The sequence below is a fragment of the Sabethes cyaneus genome, chromosome 2 (genome assembly GCF_943734655.1).
Source record: "Sabethes cyaneus chromosome 2, idSabCyanKW18_F2, whole genome shotgun sequence".
NCBI lineage: Eukaryota > Metazoa > Arthropoda > Insecta > Diptera > Culicidae > Sabethes > Sabethes cyaneus.
Genome location: NC_071354.1, coordinates 6,077,252 through 6,103,318, shown reverse-complemented (window position 1 = coordinate 6,103,318; position 26,067 = coordinate 6,077,252). Strand labels below are relative to the sequence as shown.

Genomic DNA, 26,067 nt, shown 5'->3' with positions numbered 1-26,067 from the left:
TAGCGGACACTGTTCGAGGAAAACAGTCAATACTTTTAGAGTCCCACCCTTATGGCAGTTGGTATAAACGCCACTGGTCAACGCTTTACGTCAACGGTTTACAAGGTGTTCTCCCAGATTTAGTTCCGCCGTCCATCCTCAATAGCAATAGAATTCGTAGGCCAATATCAGACGGGCTTTACGGATCAAATTTTCACTCTCCAACAAATTCCCCGAAAATGTCCGAAGGACAACGTGCCCACGTATCATATTTTCGTGGATTTCAGAGCAGCATACGATACAGCAAGCACGCATAGCTATGGCAGATAATGCACAAAAGCAGTTTCCCGGACAAACTAACGCGGCTGATCAAAGCTACCCTGAGGCGAGTGATGTGTTACGTGCGTGTTTCGGTGACACTCTTGAATCACTTCGAAGGTTGCGGAAACGGGATGAACTGTCCTGCATGTTATTTGACATCGCTATTAGAGCAGTGATCTGGCCTTCCAGCTGGCCTCAAACTACAATGCTGGTCTAACTCGACTGACACCGATTGTTAGATTCATTGGGATCGCAGCACTAGCCATGCAATTGTCCAGTACACTAGGATTTCAAAATCCGTATAACAAGAAGACAGAAAGTCCAATTCCGATCGGAATATAGCGCCATGACGTTTCTTTTTTGCAATGGCACAACTTGACGGGTATTTTCTCGAAACTTCGAACCCTTTTATGTCAGTCGAGTTGATTAATTCGCTTTCCGTTTAAAAGGTGTTCTGGTAATAAGTTTCGAATCGCAGCCATCCATTCAAATGATACAGGCACGTGCCTGGATGATTCCTCCGTTTGTGTTTGTGAAACATTACACGCCTAGCAGGATCGCCAATGTTCGTCAAAACCGGCGTTATAACGCGTGAGGCCCTGTGCGGATCAAACAGCGAGGCTTTTTTCATATGCCACAAGAGCATGGGATTAAAAGGCCCCCGGTGGCAGTCTTAAGGACAATCTTTTGAGACAGCTATGGGGCTAAGTTAGATAGTGGAGATCTTGTGCCCCAATTCGGTACTATATGGTTAATAAAATCAATAAACTTTTGGAATTTGGACTCTAGGAAGGAAACTTCCGAAGAAGTTATGCCGATATTGATATTATGGCGTTATCCACCGATATTGTTTAAATGATATGGAGCAGGACAGTGTTCAGCTTGGAGTCTCGTAATTGTGCGTAGTTATCTACGAGTTAAGTTGAGTAGTTTTTTAGCTACTGTAGGATTTGAGTAGATAAAGTGTTTAAATGTTTAGTCTACAACCCTGTATTTGATTCCAACGAGATGCTTTCTTCAGTTTTTTATCCAAGGAGTTTGACTCCTTTACTGAAGCTCAGCCTGAAAGCAATCAGTATAGGGGAAGTAATAGTATATTTTCTTTACCTAGTGAATGATAACGACGGTTTCTGTGGGTTAACATTGAGCCCGTCTTGTAAGCATCATAACATGGTGATGTTAAGAGCTCCTAACAAACAACTTGTCAGTATTGCGTCAAACTTTCCTCTGACGATAAGTTCTACGTCGACGGCTTAAGCAATAATCCCATAACGAAGCTGCGATATCTTGTGAAGGAGTGCGCCAGCCACCAGTGTCCAAAGCAAGGGGGAGAGAACTCCTCGTGGATATCCTTTGATCACCGAAATAGTAACGACATATCTCTCAAAGAAGTTGTGATTTTCCCGCTCTAAAGCATTGCTTGAATCTAGCTTATTGTAGTGTGGTCGATTCCGTTTTAAAAGAGAGCCGTAATAATTGAAACCAAGGCCGTGTAATCGAAAGCTCCTTCAATATCAAGGAAAGAACAAAGTGCCGTTTCCTAATATTTGAGTGATTTCTCAATAAACGTCACCACACAGTGCAGTGCGGTTTGCGTAGATTTGCCATTTTGGTATGTGTGTTGATTCCCGGGCAACGGAGAACAACGAGTTCAAAAACTCGTTGCGGATATAATTTTTTTTTCTAGTCGATGCCATCTACACAGATCCTGAAGCAGCATTTGATCGGATTGATAGTACTCAGGAGAAGTTCGCAACGCTTGGTAGAAAACCCTCTGTCGTTGGTTGGAGTCATGCTTGAAAAATAGGAAGCAACAGGTGTAAATCGGATCATCACTGTCTGATATATTTCATGAATGAGGCTGGAGTTTCCCAAGGTAGCAATCCGTGGCCCGTTGTTATTTTCGCTGCGCCGACGGACGACCTAAAAATATAGGTCGCTGTGGAAAACTGCTACGTTCTTCAGTCTTTGTTGGTAATTTTTTTCCAATTGGCGTCGAGAAAATAGAATGACACTCAATATTGATAAACGTCTCGTGATTTCATTCTATCGTAAACAGCAGAGTTGTGAAGTTTTTGAATTTGATGGAATAACTCACAGAATCTTCCGCCATATAAAACTCGCTGTCAATAGCTGAGAATGACAACCCTCGAAAAGATCCTTCTGTCTGTCAGTATCCAATGCTGTTATGGCAGCTAAACTCTCAGGGATCTACGTAAACGTAGCAGATTTCTGCAGATGCCCTTCAATCGTTCAGATTTCACAAAAGTTCTGTTCAATCGATGTGCGCAACCTTCAATAAGATCTTCCACCTGTTCGAGTTGAACGAGTCGTCATCGGTATTCAAACAAAAGCTGCTTAACTAGCTAGCGATATGTTCATTTTTTGCTTTATTGTGGATTGACTATGCGATGCACAGTGGTATACTGTCCAAGTTGGTCAGCTATTTGGTACAGAAAGAGCACGTTGGCGATCCTACCAGAGCTGCTAAATTTCCAGTCGAATTATGACAAGTAAAAAAGACTTGTGCGCTCATATACGATGTCCGTGTTCAAAAACTTGAAAGGACACCAGGAGCTGCTTGCAGGAAGACGAAGGAAAATGTCACGGCTAGTTTCTAACAAACGATACTGCCAAGAAGATTGGCATTTCACAAGGGACGTGCAAAAAGTCAAGGTAAACGCTTGATTACATGCATATAACGTTCGGAAACTTTCCAAACTGTCGAATGAACCCGAGAAAACTGTTGCCAAACCCCAGGACAGGAGTTTGACACCACAAAAGATAAGTACAAAATAGGTATTTTTAAGCAAAAGAAAAAAATATTGAAATTCCCATCTAAATGTCTCACTTGGCAGGCTTCCGAGCTTCGCAAGCCCTTGACCACCGTAGAAGCTGCTGGCAAGGATGGTCGTCTAGTATTTGATAGCTGTTATTCTGAACCCAATCCGGTGGCAACTTTCAAATCCCAGTCGTTCGTTAAAATTGAACTGCCCCGTCATTGAATGACTCCTCCGTTTGTGATGAAAATTCAGCACTTCTGGCAGGATCGCCAATATTCATTATCCTTACCAAGAATCGCCAATATTCGAACTGAACTTAACTTCCCATTGAATAGATTTTACCTTAACAGAATAAAGTCATTACTTTTAGAGTCGCATCTCTACAGTTGGTGTAGATTTTTAGCACGGGTTCTTGCCGGTTACAGAAGAATTGGCTAACATATGGTCCTCCGGCACAGGAGACAAAAGCCTAAAGTTTTTAATTTGAAGTCTTTGGTCTAAAGTTTTTATAAAGAAGGCTTACGAAAGTGATAAGCTATCCTACGCACCTATCCGGAAGGCATACAAGTGCCGTTGCATTACTGCTGAACGGAACAGGGTTAAAAAAGTGGAAAGAATTATTAAAAAGGATCCAGCGAGGTCAATGATGTCCAATGGCAGGTAATGGTCTTGGTTATACGTCGTATGCGCTACGCAGAGCAATGCTGCGACCAAATCACTGCGATTGGAGAAAGCTAAAAAACTTCTTCATCTTAATGATTCTGTTTCAGGAAAATGTAATTTTACTCTAAATCTTGGGATCGGAACAGAACGCCATATGTCAACGAGTGTATTTTGTAACACTCAACAAAAAGTGTTGTTAACAAAAAATGTCTAGATTGTTGAAATTTTTGAGATAGGATTGAATGAAACGTGCAAATTTAGTTTACCAATAAAAAAAAATTGGTAACACAGCAGCTATAGGAGATCTTTTCAGATTCTTCGATCAATTTCCTTTGAAACTGTGGCTCAAATCCGTGAAAATCGGTCACGGACACTTCGCGTGGAATGCCCAATGCTGAAATGGCGTTATTGTCAATTGCGCTCGCAGAGAATTTCACATTGGATACGGTTTGACCGAAAATTCAATATTTCATATCCTTTGAGAACAAGTATTATGAAGCATTGATTCATTTTTATAGAGTATGCCATTCAGATAGTTTCGGGATGGCATCATTCATCTGATCGGCTGTCACTAGTAAGCCCTGGTTCAAAAAAGAGCGGGAAGTGAGCGAGGGAAAAATTGACGATGATACTTTTCTGGATGAGGAATGCCATAAAGTAAAGATACTTTCAAGAAAAACAAAATTACAATCAGTATCGGTTGGTACAACATGTTATTCTTCCCCTGTTGACTCAGAAATGCTGCTATGTATGAATCATTTATTCACACAATTCAATTTTTGTAATCGTTTTTGCGGCAATACTTCCCACTTGACATACTTAGTCGATTTAACATTTGTAATATATTTCTGATGTTTTGCAAACAATAATATCGACTAAAGTACCTCCACTTACGGTGAAAGTTTAGCACTCCTGGCAGGATCGCCAATGTGCATTTTCTGCCTCGAAGAATCTCCCAATTCGAACTGTTTTCCACTGAATTGGTTTTACCATAGTGCAACACAGTTAATACTTTGAGCTGCGTTTTTACAGAAGCTGCTATGATGATAAGCAAGCATGCAGAGGAAGTATAATTAGCAGTCAAATCGAATCAATTGCCTTTTGCAAAAATCTAGCAAAATGAGAATAAAAGTTTAGTGAACTTTTCAAGATCAATCAAGACACAACACTGCTTGGGTTATCTAAAACTACGTTAGTCTAGCTGTTACATGAGATTTTGAATAACTCACTAACTCAATTGAGTTAATTTGGTGGCCCTGAAAAAGGCCGCTTAATGATGGCACAATCGTCAGCACGTCAGCAATATTAAATGACTGCGATTTTCATTACCAAATTATAAGAGCAGCAGCCAGCTAGCATTCCAACACTCCAATGAAACTAATTCCCTTTCAGATTCCGCTAATTTGCTGTCTCCAAGCTTTGCCTATTTCGATTTCACTGCACAAGTTCATTACCCAGTTTTGATTTTTTGCGCAACAGTGATGGGGGAGAAGATCTGCATAAACCGTCAGGTAGTGGGCGATCTTTGAAACTAAATTCAGAATGTCTCCAAAAGAATCCATCAATCTAACAGACAAAGTAAATTTGGGGAGTAAACTCTACAAGTATAATATTATAATGTCACTTCCAGAACAGAAAGCCGTTGCAATCGTAAATTATTAATAACCCGAAGTTTTGCCTTCCAGTTGGCCTCGTGCTGATGCTAGGCTAATAAGCTAGTCGTCGCATGTTCGAATCTCAGCTGGGAAAGGCTATTTGAGTCAATAGGATCTAGCCTCCCAATTGACCTGCACTCTAACAGCTGGCAGCAAAGTCAGTCGTATAAAAACAGAAGGTTTCGATAACAGACTGTAACACCTGAGCTTCGCTTTTTCAATAGCCCGACTTAACCCACCTAATGGTGGGTCAAATTGCACTCTTCTTCTTCCGTTTGTGATGCAAATTTAGCATGCCTGGCAGGATCGCCAATGTTCATTAGCTGTACGTATAATTGCCATTATTTAAATTGTCATTACTTCTAATCTCAGACAAAATTTTACATCTTGCAAGAAATTTCCCAAAAAACTCCTCCTTATCGCGCAAATCACCAGATTTTTGCCACATAAACACTGCCAATAAACAAGGCGGTTTATTGTGCACCTCGAGCCAGTGGCACTGGCAAGAGACTTCATCACTGGACTTCAGCACAAATCTTTAATCCGAAATCTTTAATCTGAGGTCTTTAATCTAAAGTCTTTGATCTGAAATCTTTGGTTTAAAGTTTTTTAGTCTTAAGCCTTTCAGTCTTTTAGTCTTTTATTCTTTTATTCTTTTAGTCTTTTAGTCTTTTAGTCTTTTAGTTTTTTAGTCTTTTAGTCTTTTAGTCTTTTAGTCTTTTAGTCTTTTAGTCTTTTAGTTTTTTAGTCTTTTAGTCTTTTAGTCTTTTAGTCTTTTAGTCTTTTAGTCTTTTAGTCTTTTAGTCTTTTAGTCTTTTAGTCTTTTAGTCTTTTAGTCTTTTAGTCTTTTAGTCTTTTAGTCTTTTACTCTTTAGCCTTTTAGTCTTCAGTCTTTAGTCTTCATTTTTTAGTCAAGATTTCAGTCTTTAGTTTTTAATTTTCAGTTTTTAGTCTTCAGTTTTTTGTCTTCAGTTTTGGTCTTCAGTTTTTAGTCTTCAGTTTTTAGCCTTCAGTTTTTAGCCTTCAGTTTTTAATCTTCAGTATTTAGTCTTCTATTTTTATTCTTCCATTTAATTCTCTGTTTTTATTCAACTCAAAAGTCGTAAGCCAAATTTCGAAGATCAAAAGTCTAAAATCAAGAGTCTTAGGTTGGAAGTCAACAATCAAAACCGAAAAGTTAAAGTTTTAGGTCAAGTCACAATACGAATGGCAAGAGTCGAAAGTCAACAGTCTAAAATCAAAAATCAAAAGTCGAAAGCAGGAAGTCAGAAATCGAAAGTCTCAAAGCAAATGTCGAAAGCCAAAAATCAAACGTTAAACACCGAAAGTAAAAAACTAAAAGTCAAAAAGCGAAAATCAGAAGTTGAAAGTCAAGTGAAAAAGCAAAAGAAAACATTAAAAGCCAAACTTCAAGACTTGAATGATAAAAATCCAAAGTCAACAATCAAAACTCAATAGACAAAAGTCACCTGTCGAAAAACGAAGCTCAAAAGTAAAAAATCAAGGTCTAAAGTCGAAAGTTAAAACTCAAAAATCGATATTGAAAGTCAAAATTCAAGAGTCAAAAGTCGAAAGTCAAAAATCAAAAATCAAAAATCAAAAATCAAAAATCAAAAATCAAAAATCAAAAATCAAAAATCAAAAATCAAAAATCAAAAATCAAAAATCAAAAATCAAAAATCAAAAATCAAAAATCAGAAATCAAAAACCAAAAGTCAAAAGTCAAAGGTCAAAAGTCAAAAGTCAATGTAGAACCAAGAACATAAAAGTAAGTCAAAATCAAATATAAAATAAAAAACCAAATCCAAAAGTTAATAACTGTAATTGGCAAATAAGATAAAAAAAGAAATCAAAAACGATAAAATTAGAAGTTCAAAACCTTAATTTAAAAAGCAAACTTTCAAAAGAATTTATACTGATGCCATCTAATTTGTTACGTTATGATTCACAACATGCTCATTGTCAACTTTAGATTTTAGTTTTTATCGAATTCACGGTCATTTCATATCTTTAGTCAGCGAAAAAAACATCTCTGAAACGCGCCCTCCAACGTGCTAGACTAATTTAGATAATGCTACAATGTCATGTTTACCCATTGTTCATTGTCAAACTGACAAAGCACTTCCAGGCGTGCATTCGGCATAATAATATCATCCGAAAAACATACCCAGCCCCGGACGAAACACAATGGAGACACTATCAGCTACCCTTCCGTCGTCGCCCTCCCCCCAAAAGCCGTTTAATAAGTGACATTCACGCGCTAGACCAGTTCCCGGGGCTGGTCGTACCCCGCTACCTGCTACAGCAGCAGGTACGGAATGCACGATCATCATACTGATAAAAGCCCACCGCGCGCGATGACGGAAACGTGCCAGTAAGGCTGCTGCCCGGCCGGGTTCCAGCGTGCCCGGCTCGTGCAAGATAGCCCGGCAAGCCCGCCGTATGATCTTTCCCGGTACAGGAAAAAAAACGATGCTAGTGATTGCGTAAGCGCCGAACAAAACAAAATGCTAATTATTTCAGGAAACTCCGCCGCGCCGCGGTAAACAAATCACATGACAAGTGGTGGCGATTTTTCGCCTTCGCCAGCCAGAATGCGAACAAAGGCCAAAAAAGCAGGCGAGGATATTTTTGGATTTTGCTGGAATCGCTGCTGGTTTCGTGCGGGGGAGGACTTTGCTTTGCACATCGAAGAAGGCGGTGGGTCGCTGACATCCTCGTAAAAAAACCAACGAACAAGGTCAGTAATTTTTCGATTTGTACAAACCTCGATTTCGCCCGTTCAAGTAAACAACGACGACGGTCCGATAGTTTCACTGCTGGGAGTAGTCGTAAAACTGTCGCTTTGTTTTTGTCCGATTGGCGAAAACAGAAAACATCCTGCCCTTGACTCTTCGCGAGTGCGAAGCAGAATGTGCTGAGGTTTGCAAACATTTCCTCCTATCGATTGGTTTCGACTCAATTTCCCTGCGTCATTCGCAGCTAATCTAATCGCGCTGTAATAATTGGAATGATTTTCAAAACTTTCTGAGCCCGTAAATCAATTCGAAAACAGGAAAATCCACCCGAGCTTTCTTCAGAGCGGCCCAAGAGCTGCACGTGAACGGTGACAAACTCGCGTGCGCTCGCGCGGCCTACTTGTGTTGTATAGGCAGAAAACAGCGCAGCGTCGTCGCTGCGAAATGCCGGGCGTTGCGTTGCCTTGGAATCGACGCGAAACGATTCGATTCCAACCAATCTCGCCTCCCAATTTCCGTCTAAAAATAAAAGATTCATTAAAGCTGACCCAAATTATTCGGACCGTCCGCGTCCGAAAGTGGTAAACGTGAATTAACTCGTTTACTTTTTGAAAAATAAAGATTTTACTCTCCTACGGGTAGGGTCATCTCAATGTCAATTCCCAGGCGCCGCTGTGTTAATCGTAGAGTAACTCCCGACGCAATAAGTACGCGAAATACTGCCCGGCTCACGCACACACTCGAAACACTAAACCAATTAATTTAATCGATAAATGTAACGAAAAATCGCATAATACTAACTGAACTTTGGCACATCTCCATCGGCGATGCCGGCTTGTTCCCACACTAAAACATGCCCGTCCCGGCTTCGGTTCTCGGTGGGCGGCATTGTTTTTCCTTCCTTGCCTGGAACTCAGTCAGCTCCGACAAAACTGGTGTTTTCCGCGGATTGCACTTTGACACGACGACTGCGTAGTGAATTAGTGATGCACACTTTCTTCGCGCCTGCTGAGATCGAATCGAATCGGAGCGGATCGCTTTTCGCTTTTCGCTTTTCGTTGGCGCGCACCTTGGACCTTCCGAAGATGCTAACGATAGTGATGTGATGTTCCGTTTCTTCTGAGAATTTTGTTCGAATCACAAACGACGATGACGGTGTTCATACTCTTATCGCGAATGAAGCACACACGTTTCATTCACAGCTGGCCGATTAAGTGGTAAACGTAGGGATACACGAAAACAGAACTTCAACTTGCATTGCATCTCTCTCAAGCCTGCTGACGTTGTAAATGCAGTGGTCGAACTTGAACCATTATGAAATTGCCGTATGTATAAATCAAGCTCGCCACTACTGGCTCGGATGAGAAGATTCCGGTTTCTGTACCGCCGCTGTGCACGCGTTCACCAAGCAACTACCTATGAGGTATATCTCAAACCACACTTCACCCAAGCAAGCAGCAACCGACGAACCAGGATATGAATAAAATAAATAAAGGCCTACTGAGACTAAGTAAACTATCGAGTCTTATCACAACCGAGACCTGCAGCACACTGAACACTATCACAGAAGATTCCTGAGTGAGATACTGAAGGAAGAATCTGTCACCCTGCACGCTGCCTAGCGAAGGACCGACTAACTACTACTGGTGGAGCACATTTTTCCCTCCTCGCAGCTGCTGATAACGGAGCGTACGCGTGAGTGCACCTCTGCTCTGCTGTGCTCTTCCCGTATCCGACCGTGTCACATACACTTCTACTTTTCCGCTGCTCGGTGGACGCTGCTGGCAGCGCTAGCGCACGCGATAAGCCTCACGATTGATTAATCAGCAACAACTAAAAAAAAGCGGACTGCCGCGATTGAACGAATTTTGTACTCTACGCAGACTGCTACAGGCGACTGCCGGTCCGACCGCATGGCCGTGTGGAATACAACCGCAGTAGTCGCCGCTCGCCGGTGCGATGCGATGCGATCGCACACAGACACTTTTGCCTTGCCGTGCCATGCCATGCCATGCCAACGCGAATAACAATCGCGGCGCTACTTAGCTTGTTTCGTTGGTTGTCTAGGTTACATCCGTCGACCATCCGTCCCGCACGACACGACACACAACCATACTGTTTTCTTACTACTCGATCGCGGCGGGAGCGGGAGCGACTTTGGCCGCTTAGGCGGGCATCTTTTTCTGGATCAACACTCCTAATAGCTGTTATAAATACTTTCATTTTATGTTTTCTGAAATGCGCGAGGTAGGTAGGCAGATGACGGCCTTCGTAACAAATGAAACGAAAGAGCGCACGATGACCCGACCCGAAGCGCTCGTCGTCAGAGCAGAGTCGCGTGATCCAAGCAAAAATGTCTTCGCTTCTTCGTTTGCACTGCAAACAGTGCACTCCGACCCATCAGCACAGCACAGCATCAAATCCGGCAGGAACACCCGACAAAAATGCAGTTCGGGACGAAACGCAAAGATAAGTCGTCGTCGTCGTCGGCCACCGGCGATTCGCACGGATTAGCAACATTGTTGGACGCCGCATTGCTTTGTTACAACATGAGGCGTGGGGGAACTTGTTCAAACAACCGGTAATAAAATATGCACATATTTGTGACGCATGGTGCCAAGAAGCTGTGCCTTATTGCCGGTCGATCGAAAGATTGCCGTACAGACAGTTGAAAATGAATTAGATCCTATACGTTTATTAATTAACTTTTAGAGCAGAATTGTAGCGTGCAAGTTGAGTTGGCAATCGTCAATCCAAGATGTGATAATTCAAGTCCAAAAATAAACGTGCCTGTGATAGAGGTTCGTATTGTTGATTTTAAACACTCACTAACTGTGACTTGCACTAAAAATATCATCATCTATCAGTGTCCGCGGCAGTGCTGACGCCACTTGATTTTTAATTCAATTGCTGAATCATGCCCCGCTGGCACGTGCTCAATCCATGATGACCGCTTGATGGCTATTTTATTAGCCGCCTTTGAACATCTTTGTACTGCAAATGATTAGAGTGACCGAAAAACTTCAACCGGTAGGATCTTTTTCGAATAAACTTTTGTTGCAAGTAGGCTGGGAGTTAGAAATTGAAATTTTCCCAATTTTGACAACCCTACCCTCCGGGAAGGTTTGACACAGTTCACAAATGACTGTAAAATGCTAATTGTAATCACATAAAATGAAGTAAAACCCATCCCATGAATGCTCGAATGCTCAAGATAAGCCAAATTACCCCACGACGCACAGTGACATATCAAACCGGCCGAAACCAATGCCAAATTACCAAATTTGCCAAATCGCAAAACAATGCTTATCTTTCAACAAACCAAAACGGTTAATGAATAAAGCGTTTGCATTATTATTCACTCCGCAAACAGTGTCGAAGTTATTCATACTCTCTTTAACAGAGTTCCGCGGAAATTTTCCCAATTTTATGATATGCTGTTAAGTAACAAACAAAAAGCCCCGCACCAGTTTACAGCCTCCCATAAACCCAACGACTGGTTCAGTCCTGCTACTCGGAAACCACAATCATCTTGCAAAAGCTAATAAAAGTTATTTTTTGTTAATTTGTGTGCGGTTGATTTAGATGGTGCATTCCGAATTAAACTACCCACGGCATGGGCGGAGGCAAAAAATAGCACACCGTTCGTCCGTCCGAATCCGTCTGAGTAGATTAGCAAGTGTCGGCTCGACAATCAAAAGCCCAGCCCAGCGGACGAACACGATGCGTGGTGCTGCTGCTGCTGCTGCTACGGCCAGCAGCGCTAAAAGCGCTAATCTTCTGCCCAAACAAATGTGTCACATTCTCGTGACTGCGAATGTCACCATCATCATCATCATCATCATTATCATCTTCATCGTCGTCGTTGTCTTACCAGTCTTAGACGGTGGTGGTGGTCGACCACTGAGCGATAGCGATTTCCGATAAATCCCTATCTTTATGACATTTCTATCAACCCACCACGGGTATGTGATTCCACGGCATGCACTGCCCATGCTGCAGCCTTCAAGTAGCGGTGACTTGCGGCGATTAGAAGGTGCTCGTTTATTACGCCAATGCTATCTTATTGGCTAATCTAAATCGAATGCAATGCAATGGTCGTAATTATTATTGGAGTTTCCGGGGCTCCACAGGAGCCTCATTAACCAAGCGTCTCCACCGGCGGTGGTATTGAGCGTACATTTGGTGAACAATTTCTCCATTCATCTCCGGTCGGTGAGCCACCGCCGCACGTTACTAAGAAAACAAACAAACGCAGAAACCTGTTTCTACAGAAACCGTGGGCCGGTACGGTACACACCAAACACGTGCGTACACAGCAAACCGTGCCCGGCTACTACGATCATAAACTGCCAGAGCAACAGCACCAGTAAATGTTTCGAATGATGCGTGATGAACGTTCGTTCAGTCAAGCAAATCTTCCCGGTGTGCGATACCGGTCTTGAAATAAAATCTTTTAAACCCTAAACGGAGCAATCCACCCATCAGCAATTAGATCTGCAAACGTTCTGCTAACTGCCCAATTTGACGGTGAAATCCTGACCATTCATCAGTAGTTGAAAAGCCAAACGACAAAACGCGTTTGCACCACCACTTTCTTGAAATTTCTAGTTTCCCCACATGTAGGTATATTGTATAGGTACCCGGCAACCGCACCGCACCCGGCAGAGACAGAGGTTAGCTCACCCGCCGGTTGATTTATTCGATGAGCAGAAATTTTTTTTTAGTGTTTGTTTCTTTCGATTTCGAACTAAAGTTTAAAAAAATCATTCACACCACCATCACCACCCCGAACTACTACCGTTCACTAATATCAGTTCACTACCATCCACACCACACCACACGAGATACCTAGCTTTTGGTTTTCGAGATTAACTATCAACAGTGCCACTCCGGTAGTGCGCGAGTTGGTCGCAATTCGTAAAATAAATTTACGTTTGCACTTGGCTGATAAAATACATGTGAAGTTTCAAAACATTCATATTTTTCCCTTACTAAAACACACATAATCAGACCATTGTGGAAGATAGATTCATTCTAAACATTTTCAAAACTATCCCATAGTTTATTTTATAAAATTTTACAATATTTTCTACACGGGTATAAGGACATTACAAATCTTATACAGTAATGACCCGACTTTGTCACCCCCATGATGAATTTAGGGGTGACAAAAACGGGACAGTGACAAAATCGTGTATTTTTTCAATTTTATATTTTTTTGCAGATAACTTAGAACGAACTACATATATTTCATTCTGATCACTTTTAGGACCTTTCGCACTTCCTTCTACCTATCTGTGAACATTTGTCACCTGTCCCACAGGTATGAAAACACGCGTTTATTAATTGCGCCGAAATGGTAGATTTATACTGGTTGACTATGTTCAGAGAAATGTCACAGCGTAAAAAGCTCTTTCTTATGGTATGAACGATTCTTTGATTAACCCCCCTAAAAGTAAGATAGAAAATTTATTTTTCAAGCAGTAAGAGGTAGAGCAAAACAATGTTCTACAAAATTTTTGAGAAGATTATTATAAAGAACTTTGCCAAAGAAAGTGACCTTCTAGCTATTATAGTTGTGGAGATAAGAAACAACTTTTGTGGAAACTCCACGAAAATCAACACAGTTCTTTTCACAGTGTTTTAACACATTTGACATGTTTGAAAATGATTTTCAAACTAAGCTTTTGATAAATCAAAAGCGTGACAAAATCGGGTTAAAACACGTGACAAAATCGGGTCAAAAACGTGACAAAATCGGGGAGTGACAAAATCGGGTTACCACTGTATATAAAAGAGGAGTGAAAAAGTTCGACCGCGCATCACTTGAGAACGGAGCGTCCGATTTAAGTCGTATTTTTTTATTTTGTTCGTATTCACCACCTACTTTACGACGAGAAAAATTGGAAAAATTAGTTTTCCAAGTAAAATTGAAATGCCTTTATTGCAACCTACTACGACAGCGGTTCCCAACCTTTTTCGGTTCGCGAACCCCCTGGCGGATTTCCCTATACTATTCTGCAGCGAACTGAAGTTTTGCCGAACCCCAACCCCTTTCCAATATGATTGTACGGTTGACTACAGCAAACTGCCGTGTATTATGATTGGGCAGATGAATGTAGTATGTCGATATTGCAATGCGCTAAAATTTCGTTCGGAGGTACCAGGGTTGTGTTGTGCAGGTGGCAAAGTCAAATTACCACCGTTGTTTCAACCACCAGAACCATTGCATTCGTTACTTTATGGCGGCTTACTAGAATCTAGACATTTTTTGATGAATGTCCACAAATACAATCTTTGTTTTCAGATGACCTCATTTGGTGCAAATATTGTTGAAGAAAATGGATATAATCCGACGTTTGAGGTAATTTCCTTTTAAATAAATCGTTCCTTGGGATTAATATTCTATTTCAAAATGGCCAACGATTATATAGATTCAAGGGCAAATTCATCATCGAACCGGATCATTGTTGCCGTCAGCAAATGAAGATCACAAATTTCTTCAAATTTATTTCGTTGGGAATTTTGATACCGAAATTGCTCAACGTTGCGCGATTAACCGTGTTGTGAAACGACAGATTATTGGAGAGTTACAAGAACTTCTTCACGAACTTAACGATTTAGTACGGTTATTCAAGACGGCATTGGAATATATGCCTTCTGATGACCACAAAATCATTAGTAGAGCGGATAAACGTCCAACAGGAAGTCATAAACGTCACTTCAATGCTCCAACAATTGATGAAATTGCTGTCGTCATCGTTGGCGAAAATGTTGAGTCCCGTGATATTGTTCTGAAGCGACGTAATAATGGCGAATTGAAACGTGTTGTTGAAACACATCGCTCATACGACGCTTTGCAATATCCACTTATGTTTTGTCGTGGAGAGGATGGATATCATTTTCGTATTATGATGATCAATCCAGTACGTGAAGAATTACGGACATCCTGACCTATTTATCACATTTACTTGCAACCCGAAGTGGACGGAAATATCGCAGTATTTGGAGCAAGGACAGACATCAAGTGATAGGCACGACATCATTGCACGAGTATTCCGGCAGAAGCAAAAATCGCTTATGCACTTTATTGTTAAGCAAAGTATATTTGGAGAAGTTAGATGTTGGATGTACTCCATCTAATGGCAAAAACGTGGTCTGCCGCATTCACATGCGCTCGTTTGGTTAGTAGACAAAATACGTCCTGACCAAATTGACGACATCATAAGCGCAGAAATTCCTGATTCAGAAACTGATCCTGAACTATTCGACATCATTACAACAAATATGGTGCACGGTCCTTGCGGTCAACACAATCCAGAATCTCCATGCATGATTGGGAATAAATGTACGAAACGATATCCACGTCCATTGGTCGCAGACATTATCTCCGGAAACGATGGATATCCCCTGTATCGACGACGCGTCGTGCCCCCGAACACAACGGCAAAACTACTACAATGAAAGTAAAAGGAAATAATGTTAATGTTGACAACAGTTGGATTGTTCCCCATTCGCCGATACACTCCAAAGCATTCAAAACTCATTGCAATGTTGAATTATGCAATTCAGTTAAATCTATCAAGTATGTTTGCAAGTACGTGAACAAGGGCAGCGATATGGCAGTTTTTGGAATTGTTGCTCCTGATGCCAACGACGAAGTGATGAGATATCAACTGGGCCGTTACATAAGTTGCAATGGAGCGATTTGGAGGATTTTCTCATTTCCGATTCACGAACGCCACCCGGCCATCGTACATTTAGCTGTCCACTTAGAAAATGGACAACGTGTCTATTTCACGGAAGCAAATGCAGCCCAAAGAGCCGAACGAGCACCTGCTACGACGCTGACAAGTTTCTTCAGCATCTGCCAGAGCGATTCGTTTGCTAGAACACTATTATACTTTGAAATGCCAAGATATAATTGTTATTATGATTAACAACAAATTATTTATTAACAATCCTTTAACTATAATCCGCCAAGGTATTATACATGGAATGCGTCTTCGAAAAAGTTTCAACGGAGAAAACGAGGGCAAGCAGTACCCGAATTCGTCGATGTTTTTTCTACTGATTCCCTTGGACGAATTTATTCTGTGCATCCGAAGAACGATGAGTGTTTTTATCTTTGTTTGCTTGTAATCAATGTTTGTGGTCCAACTTCGTTTGAATCGCTCCAGGCTGTGGATGGTGTGCCATGCGCGACGTTTCGAGAGGCCTGTCAGTGGTTGCAATTGATTGAAAACGACACTCATTGGGATTCAACACTTGCCGAAACTATTGTAACTGCATCTGCAAAGCAAATTCGCACACTATTTGCTATAATCATCTCGACATGTTTTCCATCAAATCCAGCCGAATTATGGAACAAATACAAGGACGATATGACAGACGACATTTTGCATCAAGGTCGTACCGACCGACGCACATGCAATACGAATTTAGTTTAGTCACGAAGCTTATGAGTAAAACGTTCAACACGACGTTTGAACGTTGCTTTAGAGATCTCAATAAACAAGCATACCAACACATTATTCCTGGTGCTGATTATTGATAGTAGCACCAGGAACAATGTGTTGGTACGAAGGGGATTTAAAAATAGAGAAAGAATTGAAATTTTCTCAATACCTCGTTCGTCTTTAGCATTGAACAACTTACGCATATTGCTTGTGGTGTTCTGCAAAGTTTTAAGCCTATTTGCCACCGTGTGCGTGCATCGCAGTGAGATGGTTATTCTTGAATATGGTTCAATAGGGAAATTGTACGAAAAGTTTTCAGTTCCTAGTTAAAATTCAGAGACAAGTTTGCTGGTAAAGTAAAAAAAAACACACGTGTTGCTTAACATAACGAACATTATGCCACTACTAAAGAAAGGGGGAGGGAGTAGTCCCTAATAAGAGAGTATAGGTCTAAATGAGCAAAAAGTGTTTGCACTTCTCATGCTTTTAGATCGTTGCGGTTACGGAAATGGCTGGGAGACATGAAGGCAGGGTGAATTTTAGAGGAGAGAATCTCCGGCGGTGGAGGGTCCACCGTAGAGGGATATATAGTAGAAAGGCTTTGTTTATCTTTCGTTATAGGGATTTCAGAGCACAACAGCTGCATAAACGGCTACGTGACAGAAGGGAGCCAACAGGGGGAAGATCGGGGAACACGAATGTGAATGTATGTTCCGGCATTACTTCGGAATGTCTGGAAGGCATCTTTGACATAAATGAATCAAGAGGGTTGACAAAGAAGTAAGTGGCTGGCTGATAAGGGGGCGGAGGGTATGAGAATGGGGAGGGTTCAGCAAGGATGGATATATGGCTATGTGACGGAGGAGGAGAAGCTGACCAGAAGAGAGCAAATGGGGGGGAGGACGGTATGAAAGTTCTGCTATAACTCCGAAACACCTGCGTGCTTTTTCATCAAATTTGACACACGTGTTCTATGACAAAAAGAATCAGCACTGCTGACTGCTGGATGGGGGGGGGGAGTTGACAAAATGGGGGGCGGTCTGTTACAAGGCGGAGGACAGATCAAATGGATAAAGTGGTGCATTTCTCTCGCATTTGAAAGGATAGCAGTTGCACAAAAGTGGCTGGATGACGAGAGAGGGTTTCTGAAAGACGGAGATACGGTGGCAAATTAGAAGTTTGGAAACGTAAAAAAGGCTTTGCCCCGATTTATAGGGATTATCGAAAAGAAGACAGATTTCCAATTGGCTGGGGGGAGGCGTGAATGTTGATTTTACAAAATACACTAAATTTTTGAACCTGACAAAAAAACTGTGTTGATCAACCGCACAGTGAGCACAGCAGTATTTGCGTTAACCGCACAGTGGTTCAGAAACGAAGGTTAAGTGGAAAGTTACTGTTGCGGTTAAGCGACTCATAATAGCTTCGTACAATGTTCAGCAAAGTTGCTCAACTCTTAAAGACAATTAATGTGAAATTAACGGCCAAGTTCCAGTTTGGCTTGTAAACACATAACACAGAATATCTTTTTATAGAAAAGAGATAGAAGAATAATTTCTTAGACAAAATTGTAGCTAATGAATATATAAGTAACTTTGCCAAAGACATAGTAGGCGTATTTTTCATAGTTTTTGACTCACAGGGTGTTTTATCCCTTCACTTTTTTGCTCATTACTTCAAATTTATTGGTTTTATTGCATCATAATGTTTTACAAAGTTGCTTCTCTTATCAAAAGACATATTTTTGTAGAACATTGTATTTTTGGTCTATTTTAATCATCGTACGAAAATGCTTGTCTGGTTTTAATTGATACTTTTCGGTGAAAAACGTTGAAAAAATATGTTTCAAGCTAACGTTTCTGCCTACTCATTTCGGCCATCATCAGAACTATTTATTAAAAGAAAATACAATAGACAATGTTCTGTTAAACAACACACTAAAATATTAACTTACATTTTCTTAAACATTTGATTCATTTGAACATTGTATGTTGAAAACTGATACATGAAACGAATTCTAACGTTTTTCCAGTGTTTATTAGTCTTTTTCAGAACAGAATATCTCAAAAAGGTGCAAACGAAACAAATCAAACTTGGCCGTTTATGAAAGCTTGAAGTTTTATCTCAAACATATGTGAAAATAAAAAACTGGTTTTTTCTCTAACTCGAGTAATTTCAGTTTAATTATTCCAAGTTGGACAATTTTCTACTATGCAGCATTTTCTAATATCTTCTTGAAAACGATTAGAGCTAACATATGTGGTCGGTGTTAAATCAGACCGGACCAAGTCGCAAAATTAAAAAAAAAAAGTTATTGACAGCAAAAGATTAAGAATTAAGTTACATTTGACTCTAACCAGATTACTTAAATGTTGCAAACAGCCAGAGATATGAAATGATTTCGAATGGTTGACAGCTTTAAACTACACAGAAGCAGGAAACTTTGAACGCGTTTTTCTCGAAATCAGAGTTTTATCACTTGGTTCGGTCTAACTTAACACCGACCATGTAATAGTCAAAAAAGGTACCATGACACAATTTATTCTGATTGTCACGTAAATTAGTCTTCGGATTTCGAATATATCGTCAGTTTTCGATCTGCACCAGTTGTTTTGGATAAATATCTATCTTTCGATTTTCATTACTTTGCAAATATCGTTAATCTATCATCCATAATGTCTTCTTGAAACAATTTTAAAAACAAAAACAAAATTTGTTAGTTTTTTGGTACTTGGTTATGTGGTTGGTAATATTGTAAATTATCCTTCAGTTATTTATGTCATTTTTTAATCATAAGTAAGTATGTTGACAAGAGGAAAAGGAGAAAGTAAAGCTTCTAGAACCTTTTCGATAACTTAAACCTACTTATATCAGAATATCGTTGATTTGGAAACACAAACAGTACTAATTTATTTGAGAAATTCAAATTAGCGAACCACTGCCTGGAGGACGGGAATACCGCTCAGAAATTTTGAAGTTTTCGAAAAGGTCTGCCTCTTTTGACCTACCTACTTGTGATTAAAAAATGACAAAAGCTACTGAAATAATAATTTACAATATTACGTATAGAATAACCAAACCAACAAATTTCTTTTTGTTTTTAGTTTTGTTTGAAAATTGTCTCAAAAAGACATTATTGATGATAGATTAACGATATTTGCAAAGTAATGAAAATTGAAAAAGAGATATTTGTCCGAAACAGCTGATGCAGATCGAAAACTGATGATATATTCGAAATCCGAAGAGTATTTTACGTGACAATCAGAATAAATTGTGTCATGGTACCTTAATTTTTTTTTGACTATTACACGGTCGGTGTTAAGTCAGACCGAACCAGGTGATAAAACTCTGATTTCGAGAAAAACGCGTTCAAAGTTTCCTGCTGCTGTGTAGTTTAAAGCTGTCAACCATTCGAAATCATTTCATATCTCTGGCTGTTTGCAACATTTAAGTAATTTGGTTAGAGTCAAATGTAACTTAATTCTTAATCGTTTGCTGTCAATAACTTTTTTTTTTAATTTTTCGACTTGGTCCGGTCTGATTTAACACCGACCACATGTTAGCTCTAATCGTTTTCAAGAAGATATTAGAAAATGCTGCATAGTAGAAAATGGTCAAACTTGGAATAATTAAACTGAAATTACTCGAGTTAGAGAAAACCCCAGTTTTTTATTTTCACATATGTTTGAGATAAAAATTCAAGCTTTCATAAACGGTTAAGTTTGATTTTTTTCGTTTGCCCCTTTTTGAAATATTATGTTCTGAAAAAGACTAAAAAACACTGGAAAAACGTTAGAACTCGTTATACGTATGAGTTTTTAACATACAATGTTCCACAAAAATACGTCTTTTGAGAAGAGAAACAACTTTGTAAAATATTATGATGCAATAAAACCATTAAATTTGAAGTAATTAGCGAAAAAGTGATTTTGGGTAGATCTTTATGTAAAATACCCTGTGGGTCAAAAACTATGAAGCATACGCCTACTATGTCTTTGGCAAAGTTACTTATATATTCTTTAGCTACAACTTTGTCGAAGAAATTATTCTTCTATCTCTTTTCTATAAAAAGTTATTATGTGTTATGTGTTTACAATCCAAACTGGAACTTGGCCGTTAATTTCACATTAATTGTCTTTTAGAGTTGAGCAATTTTGCTAAACGTTGTGGAAAGCTATTTTGAACCACAAAAAAACTTTCCACTCAATTTTCGCCTCTGAACCACTGTGCAGTGTAGGTAAAACTAGCATTCCATGGAGTTAAGACCGGCACCAAATTTCGTCTGAACTGATTTGTAAAGCAACTGATTATGGTCAGAGTTAGCTAACCAGTTCCGAAGATAGTAATTTTCATTGTCCGGGGAAATATCATCTTCGAAATCTTGATGTTGTACAAGATTATATTTGTCGGTTTTGCTACACCGAGAGTGAAACCTCGGAACATCTGCTTTGTAATTGTGGAGTACTAACAGGACGCAGACTCAAAAAGGGCCTATTAGAAGAGCCTAGGGAGATCTGTAAGAAAAAGTTCTGTAAGAGTTGTTCTGTAAGAAGAACAATACAAATAGTCGCTCCTGCCATTAACCCAAACAAGACAGAAAGTAAGTCGAATGCACCTAAAATAAATGGAATTAAAAACACAACTTTATAGGAGAAAAAACTGAAGGTTTGGAATAGTCTAATACAGCAGAAACAACTAGCTAAAATATAGGTAAAAATCAAGCTGATTTGCACCGTCTTACTGACGCTCTGCTAAACCTACTATAGAGAACGGGAATGGACCACACCGAATGAGGAACTGAATGGATCGGCAGCCGATAGATAACCAATTAGCATTAATTTTAAAGTGTTCAATAAACACCTTTTTTTCTACGAGGCACCAAACTTGAAAGAGTATAGCGCCATCAATTGCGAAACTTGACAATTTTAGGAAAGAATGCCGCAGTTGAGTGTCAGTGTTCGAGCCTCCACATACGTATCTACCAACATGTTGACCAAACATCTAGCACAATATTCGCCTAGAGTACGCCAGTAACGTGAAATAAGACGAAATTAAAGTTTATTTGTTTATTTGTAAAAATCCACTGACATGGATTGTCTTATTGAATGTTTCTGGTCGGTTTATAGAAAGCTAGAACTATACAATTTTTAAGCCATCTTGGCTCATGGGATCCAGAGGTGATCCGATGAAATCCCAGTTGCAGTAGTTCGGTTGAGCGCAGGGCACGTTGCGATGCACAAAAATTCACAAGAGTCAGGACGCTCGGTAAATCGATTTCGCCATAGAAGATCGTTGCAACACACACTGCTTGCTAAACCTTCCTACGCTGTGCAAGTGCCTGAAAACTCAATAAATGGCAGCGATCGGTATACGGTGGTAGATTCATTGGATCGCGCTATGGCAAGTCTCTCAACACAAGCCTCTGAAAATGTTCGATACGCAGATTCCACGATAACTAATTGGAGCACTATTCCAAGCAAACATTTTCAATCAGCAGGCGTACTAACGAACAGTACAGCGTCTTCGACCAGTGAGGATCACTAAAGTCACGTGCAATTTTAGCGATGAAACCGAGCTATCGGGAGGTTTTCGATATTGCCGTGGTACTATATGAGTTGAAGGTGAGTTTGCTGGTAAGCAGTACCCCAAGCTCATTGATTGGAACGACTCTTATAAGTACATGCTCATTTATTTGGTGGTTGAAACCAACCGGACTGGCGATGCGGTCGAAAGTCATTGACTTGACATTTTCTAATGCTGATAACAAGTCAATTCTTTTTGCACCAACCGGTAAACACAACCAAGAGCTTTTGAAGCCGTATACAATCGCCTAAGGAACGAACTACTGAATATAATTTCAAGTCATCAACATACATAAGCTTGCATCCTCCAACTTCAAGCAGCGAAGTAATATCGTTCACGAACAGCAAAAACAGAAGCGATCCAATGTTGCCACCTTGTGGTACACCCGAGAGGTTGGTAAACTGGGAAGAGAAGCAGGAGTCTTCAGGAGCTTCAAGGTACGATGCTGTTCTAACAAGCCTGGGTGCTTACTAGATAGGATCGTTACATTGGCCCCGGTTACATTAGCAACCTAAAAAAATTTATCCCAATTTTTGCGATTGCAATTCACACGTTAATGAAAACGGTAACAAAATTGCTTTTACGCCCTCCATATTTACCAATTTTTGTCTCATCTGACCTCTATATGTTCGCTAATAGTGGTTAGACATAGTGGTTGGAATTTTGTGAATGCCAAGCGAAAAAATTCTAATATTCCTTCGAATGTTTGCCTCGATGGTGTCGAAGCAACATCGATTTCGTGCGGGTCGGATCGATCGGTTTCGTGCGAATTGTTTGCTAAATTCTTCGCTTCAGTTTTGCCAATAACGCCGTTTCTGAGTTAGAAGCTGAGATGACTTCTGTGTCTGTACCGCTTGACTTTATTGATTTGAGCACCTCTGAAATCACTGCGGATGTAATAGTACTTGCCGCAAAAAATTCATAACGAAAAGCTATATTTCCCACATCAACACGCATTCATGCCAGGATGATCTGTCTGTATAATCTTTTGGACCTTTTGGACTTTCCGTCGACTTGCATCGTGGAGCAGGAGGCTGAAATTGATGTAGTTTACACCGATTTGAAAGCTGCATTTGAACGTATCGATCATCGAATACTTTTACGGAAACTTTCCTGGTCCCGCTCCCGGTTGAGCGCTCGAACACTACGTGTGCTCAGCAAGTCTTGTCTTTCCTCCGTCTTCATAAACAAATCGGGGATACCTTAAGGCAGCAATATGGGACCATTGATTTTCTCGTTGAACTTTAACGACGTAACTTTACTTTTGAGTGATGGATGTAAGTTATTGTACTTTGAAATTATTATCTCGCGACGATTCGGGCCTTCGAAGACTGTGGCAATTTGCAAGAGCAGCTGGATGTTTTCATTAACTGGCGTCGTAAGAACTGGCTCATTGGTGGTCAGGTACTCAAGAGCTGGGCGTCGATCTTGATGCCAAGCTCAGTTTCAATCTGAATCGCTCGACTGTCATTTCCAAAGCCACCCAAAAGCTTGGTTTTATATCCAAATTTTGATCTTAAGGATCCATATTGTTTGAAAGCTCTGTATTTGGTGAGATCACATTTAGAAAACGCCTGCCTGATTTGGACTCCCTACCAACTTGCCCGGATATTGAAAATTGAAAGAGTGCAGAAGTGATTTATTCGCTTAGCAATACGTGATCTTCCTTGGCGTCGTCCTATGAATCGTCCTACGTAACCTGATCTTGTGCTAAGGTGCTTGTTGTAGTTAATTGCTAAGGTGCTTGTTGTAGTTAGGATTCCAAAGAGTATTCCAGGATGGACCGCAACAGCGAACAATACAGCGACCTTAGGCAATATATATCAGATAAATGTTTTGCCATCCTAAAAATGAAGCCTAAAGACCTGGAGGCTTTAGCGACAATGTACGAGATATGCTCCTTGTACGTTGCCTGCGAATCCAAGATAACTCCCAGGTCTTTAATATGCGAAGCACGTCTAATTGGTGTGCCGCTGAACTCATAACAAAACAGGATCGGGTCCCTTTTTCTGGAGAAAGTGATGATTGAACACTTCTCCGGGTTCACTAACATGCGGTTCACATCGCACCAAGTGGCAAAGGCCTCGAACTGATTTTGGAGATAGTGACAATCATCAGTCGAACGGAGCTGGAAGAGGTCATCCGCATACGAGAGTCGAGGGCATCTGATATAGCCAACTTAACATCGTTGAAGTAAAGCAGAAAGATCAAATGTCCTAGGTGGCTTCCTTGAGGAATACTTGAGGAAGAGGCTAGATAGCTGTCGATTGGTCAGATATGAGCGAAACCAACGCAAAAGGTTATCGCCAACGCCCAGTCTATGCAATTTTGCAATTGCGATGTGATGGTTTATCTTATCAAAAGCAGCCGAGAAGTCTGTGTATAAGACGCATGAGAGCAATGGAGTTAACAAACAGGATATGTGTTTCTTCAGGAATGCAGACGGGAGGCCGGACTCGCTGCGTTGATCGTTTACATAGTTCCAGAAGCACTTCGGGTGACGTTTCAGTTGCCGTGAAAAGCATTGCCTACTGGCCAGCCTGTATAAGTGGCTTACTCTCGCATAATGAAGTTTTAGCGAAAGCGTGCGATGCTTCGTAAATTCGTGAACAGAATCCTCAATGCAGCTCTTTTGAATGACTTCAGTTTGCGCAACTCATTCGTGTACCAAGGGGGGTGAGAAGTGTTGCGGTGACTTCTTTTCGGGACGTGTCGATCTATAACATATAATAGGTTTGCGCCGCAGCATCGACATCGTCTAGGACAAGTATCTCTGCCCAGTCAATACTGGACAATACGTTATTTATACTTTGCAGATCAGCTTTACGGAAATTGTGGGATATAGACGCGGAAAATTCAAGGAGCTTCAATCCTCAATACAGACTATCAGGGATTGGTGGTGCGGAACTGGCTTAATTAGCGGACAGGGAGCTGTGGTGATGACTGGGACCTTGTTTTGTGAGCTCACGAAGCAGAGATCCAAGCAACGGTTGTTCTCGTTAACTACTTGTTCCAACCTCCATACACGTACCTACCAACATGTTGACCAAACATCGAGCACAATATTCGGCTAGAGAACGCCAGTCACGTGAAAAATGACGAAATTTAAGTATATAATTAAAATTAAAACAAAACACAGTGGTTTACTCAGAAATATACATTGTCAGGAGAATTTTACAGCGATGTATTCAGTTAGCAAACAAAACGTTTTTAAACAGAAGTTACGGGCAAATGACGAAGGGTGGCGCAATCTTGACATCTTTCTCCTACAATTCAGAATATTTTCCACATAGTACAGCTGAGTGTTAGGTACTAGCCATAGAAAAATAGTTGTTTTTCACTAGTACTAACCTTTAACAGGTGTTTACAATTCATGTCGTTTAAAAGGTGGATAAAACTAGTTTCGTGTGGGGTATGAAATGGGGAAGGCAAATGAGGCGCGTCCAATTTAGCTAGTCCAAATAGCTTTAACCATCCCAAGCCCCTAGCTAGAGGCTCCACGCGACCATACCTGGTAATGCTCTATTGAGTAGCCAAGCCTGAAGGTGCGATCCTGGGTGGTTCCCGGTTGCCTAATCTCAAAACCGCGGTTTTGAGCAGACGGCGCAGCCATACGGCTTTGCTAATAGGTAAGCCTAATATAAGTTATTTTAATTATTTTTTTCGTGGGTTAAAGTTGGTAAAGCAAAATCGGCTTGAAAAATGGTTCCGAAAGCAATAATTTTTCAATGACAAGTGGATATTAAACGCAGTCGAACAACATTCCAAAACGCAAAACGTCCCGGTGATCCATTTGAGATGACGAAAAAATAAAAATAAAAAACTAGCAGATTGTCCGATCTCATTCGGAGCCTCTTTATATCTCAGCCACTTGTACATCTGT

At 40.5% G+C, this 26,067-nt stretch overlaps 1 protein-coding gene across 3 annotated transcripts in view; it reads right to left on the bottom strand.

Annotated features, from left to right (window-relative positions):
* The window catches only part of LOC128738472 (putative inorganic phosphate cotransporter), a 65,261-nt gene that overhangs the window by 7,093 nt on the left and 32,101 nt on the right, over positions 1–26,067 (bottom strand). Inside the window, exon 1 of one of the 3 annotated variants that reach the window (XM_053833649.1) lies at positions 8,941–9,956. The exons of the other annotated variants lie outside the window; for them this stretch is intronic. Coding sequence (XP_053689624.1) covers positions 8,941–9,028 — 88 coding nt within the window. The 5' untranslated portion in view covers positions 9,029–9,956. Of the gene's footprint in view, positions 1–8,940; positions 9,957–26,067 lie in introns of those variants that run through there. 3 annotated transcript variants of the gene reach the window in all.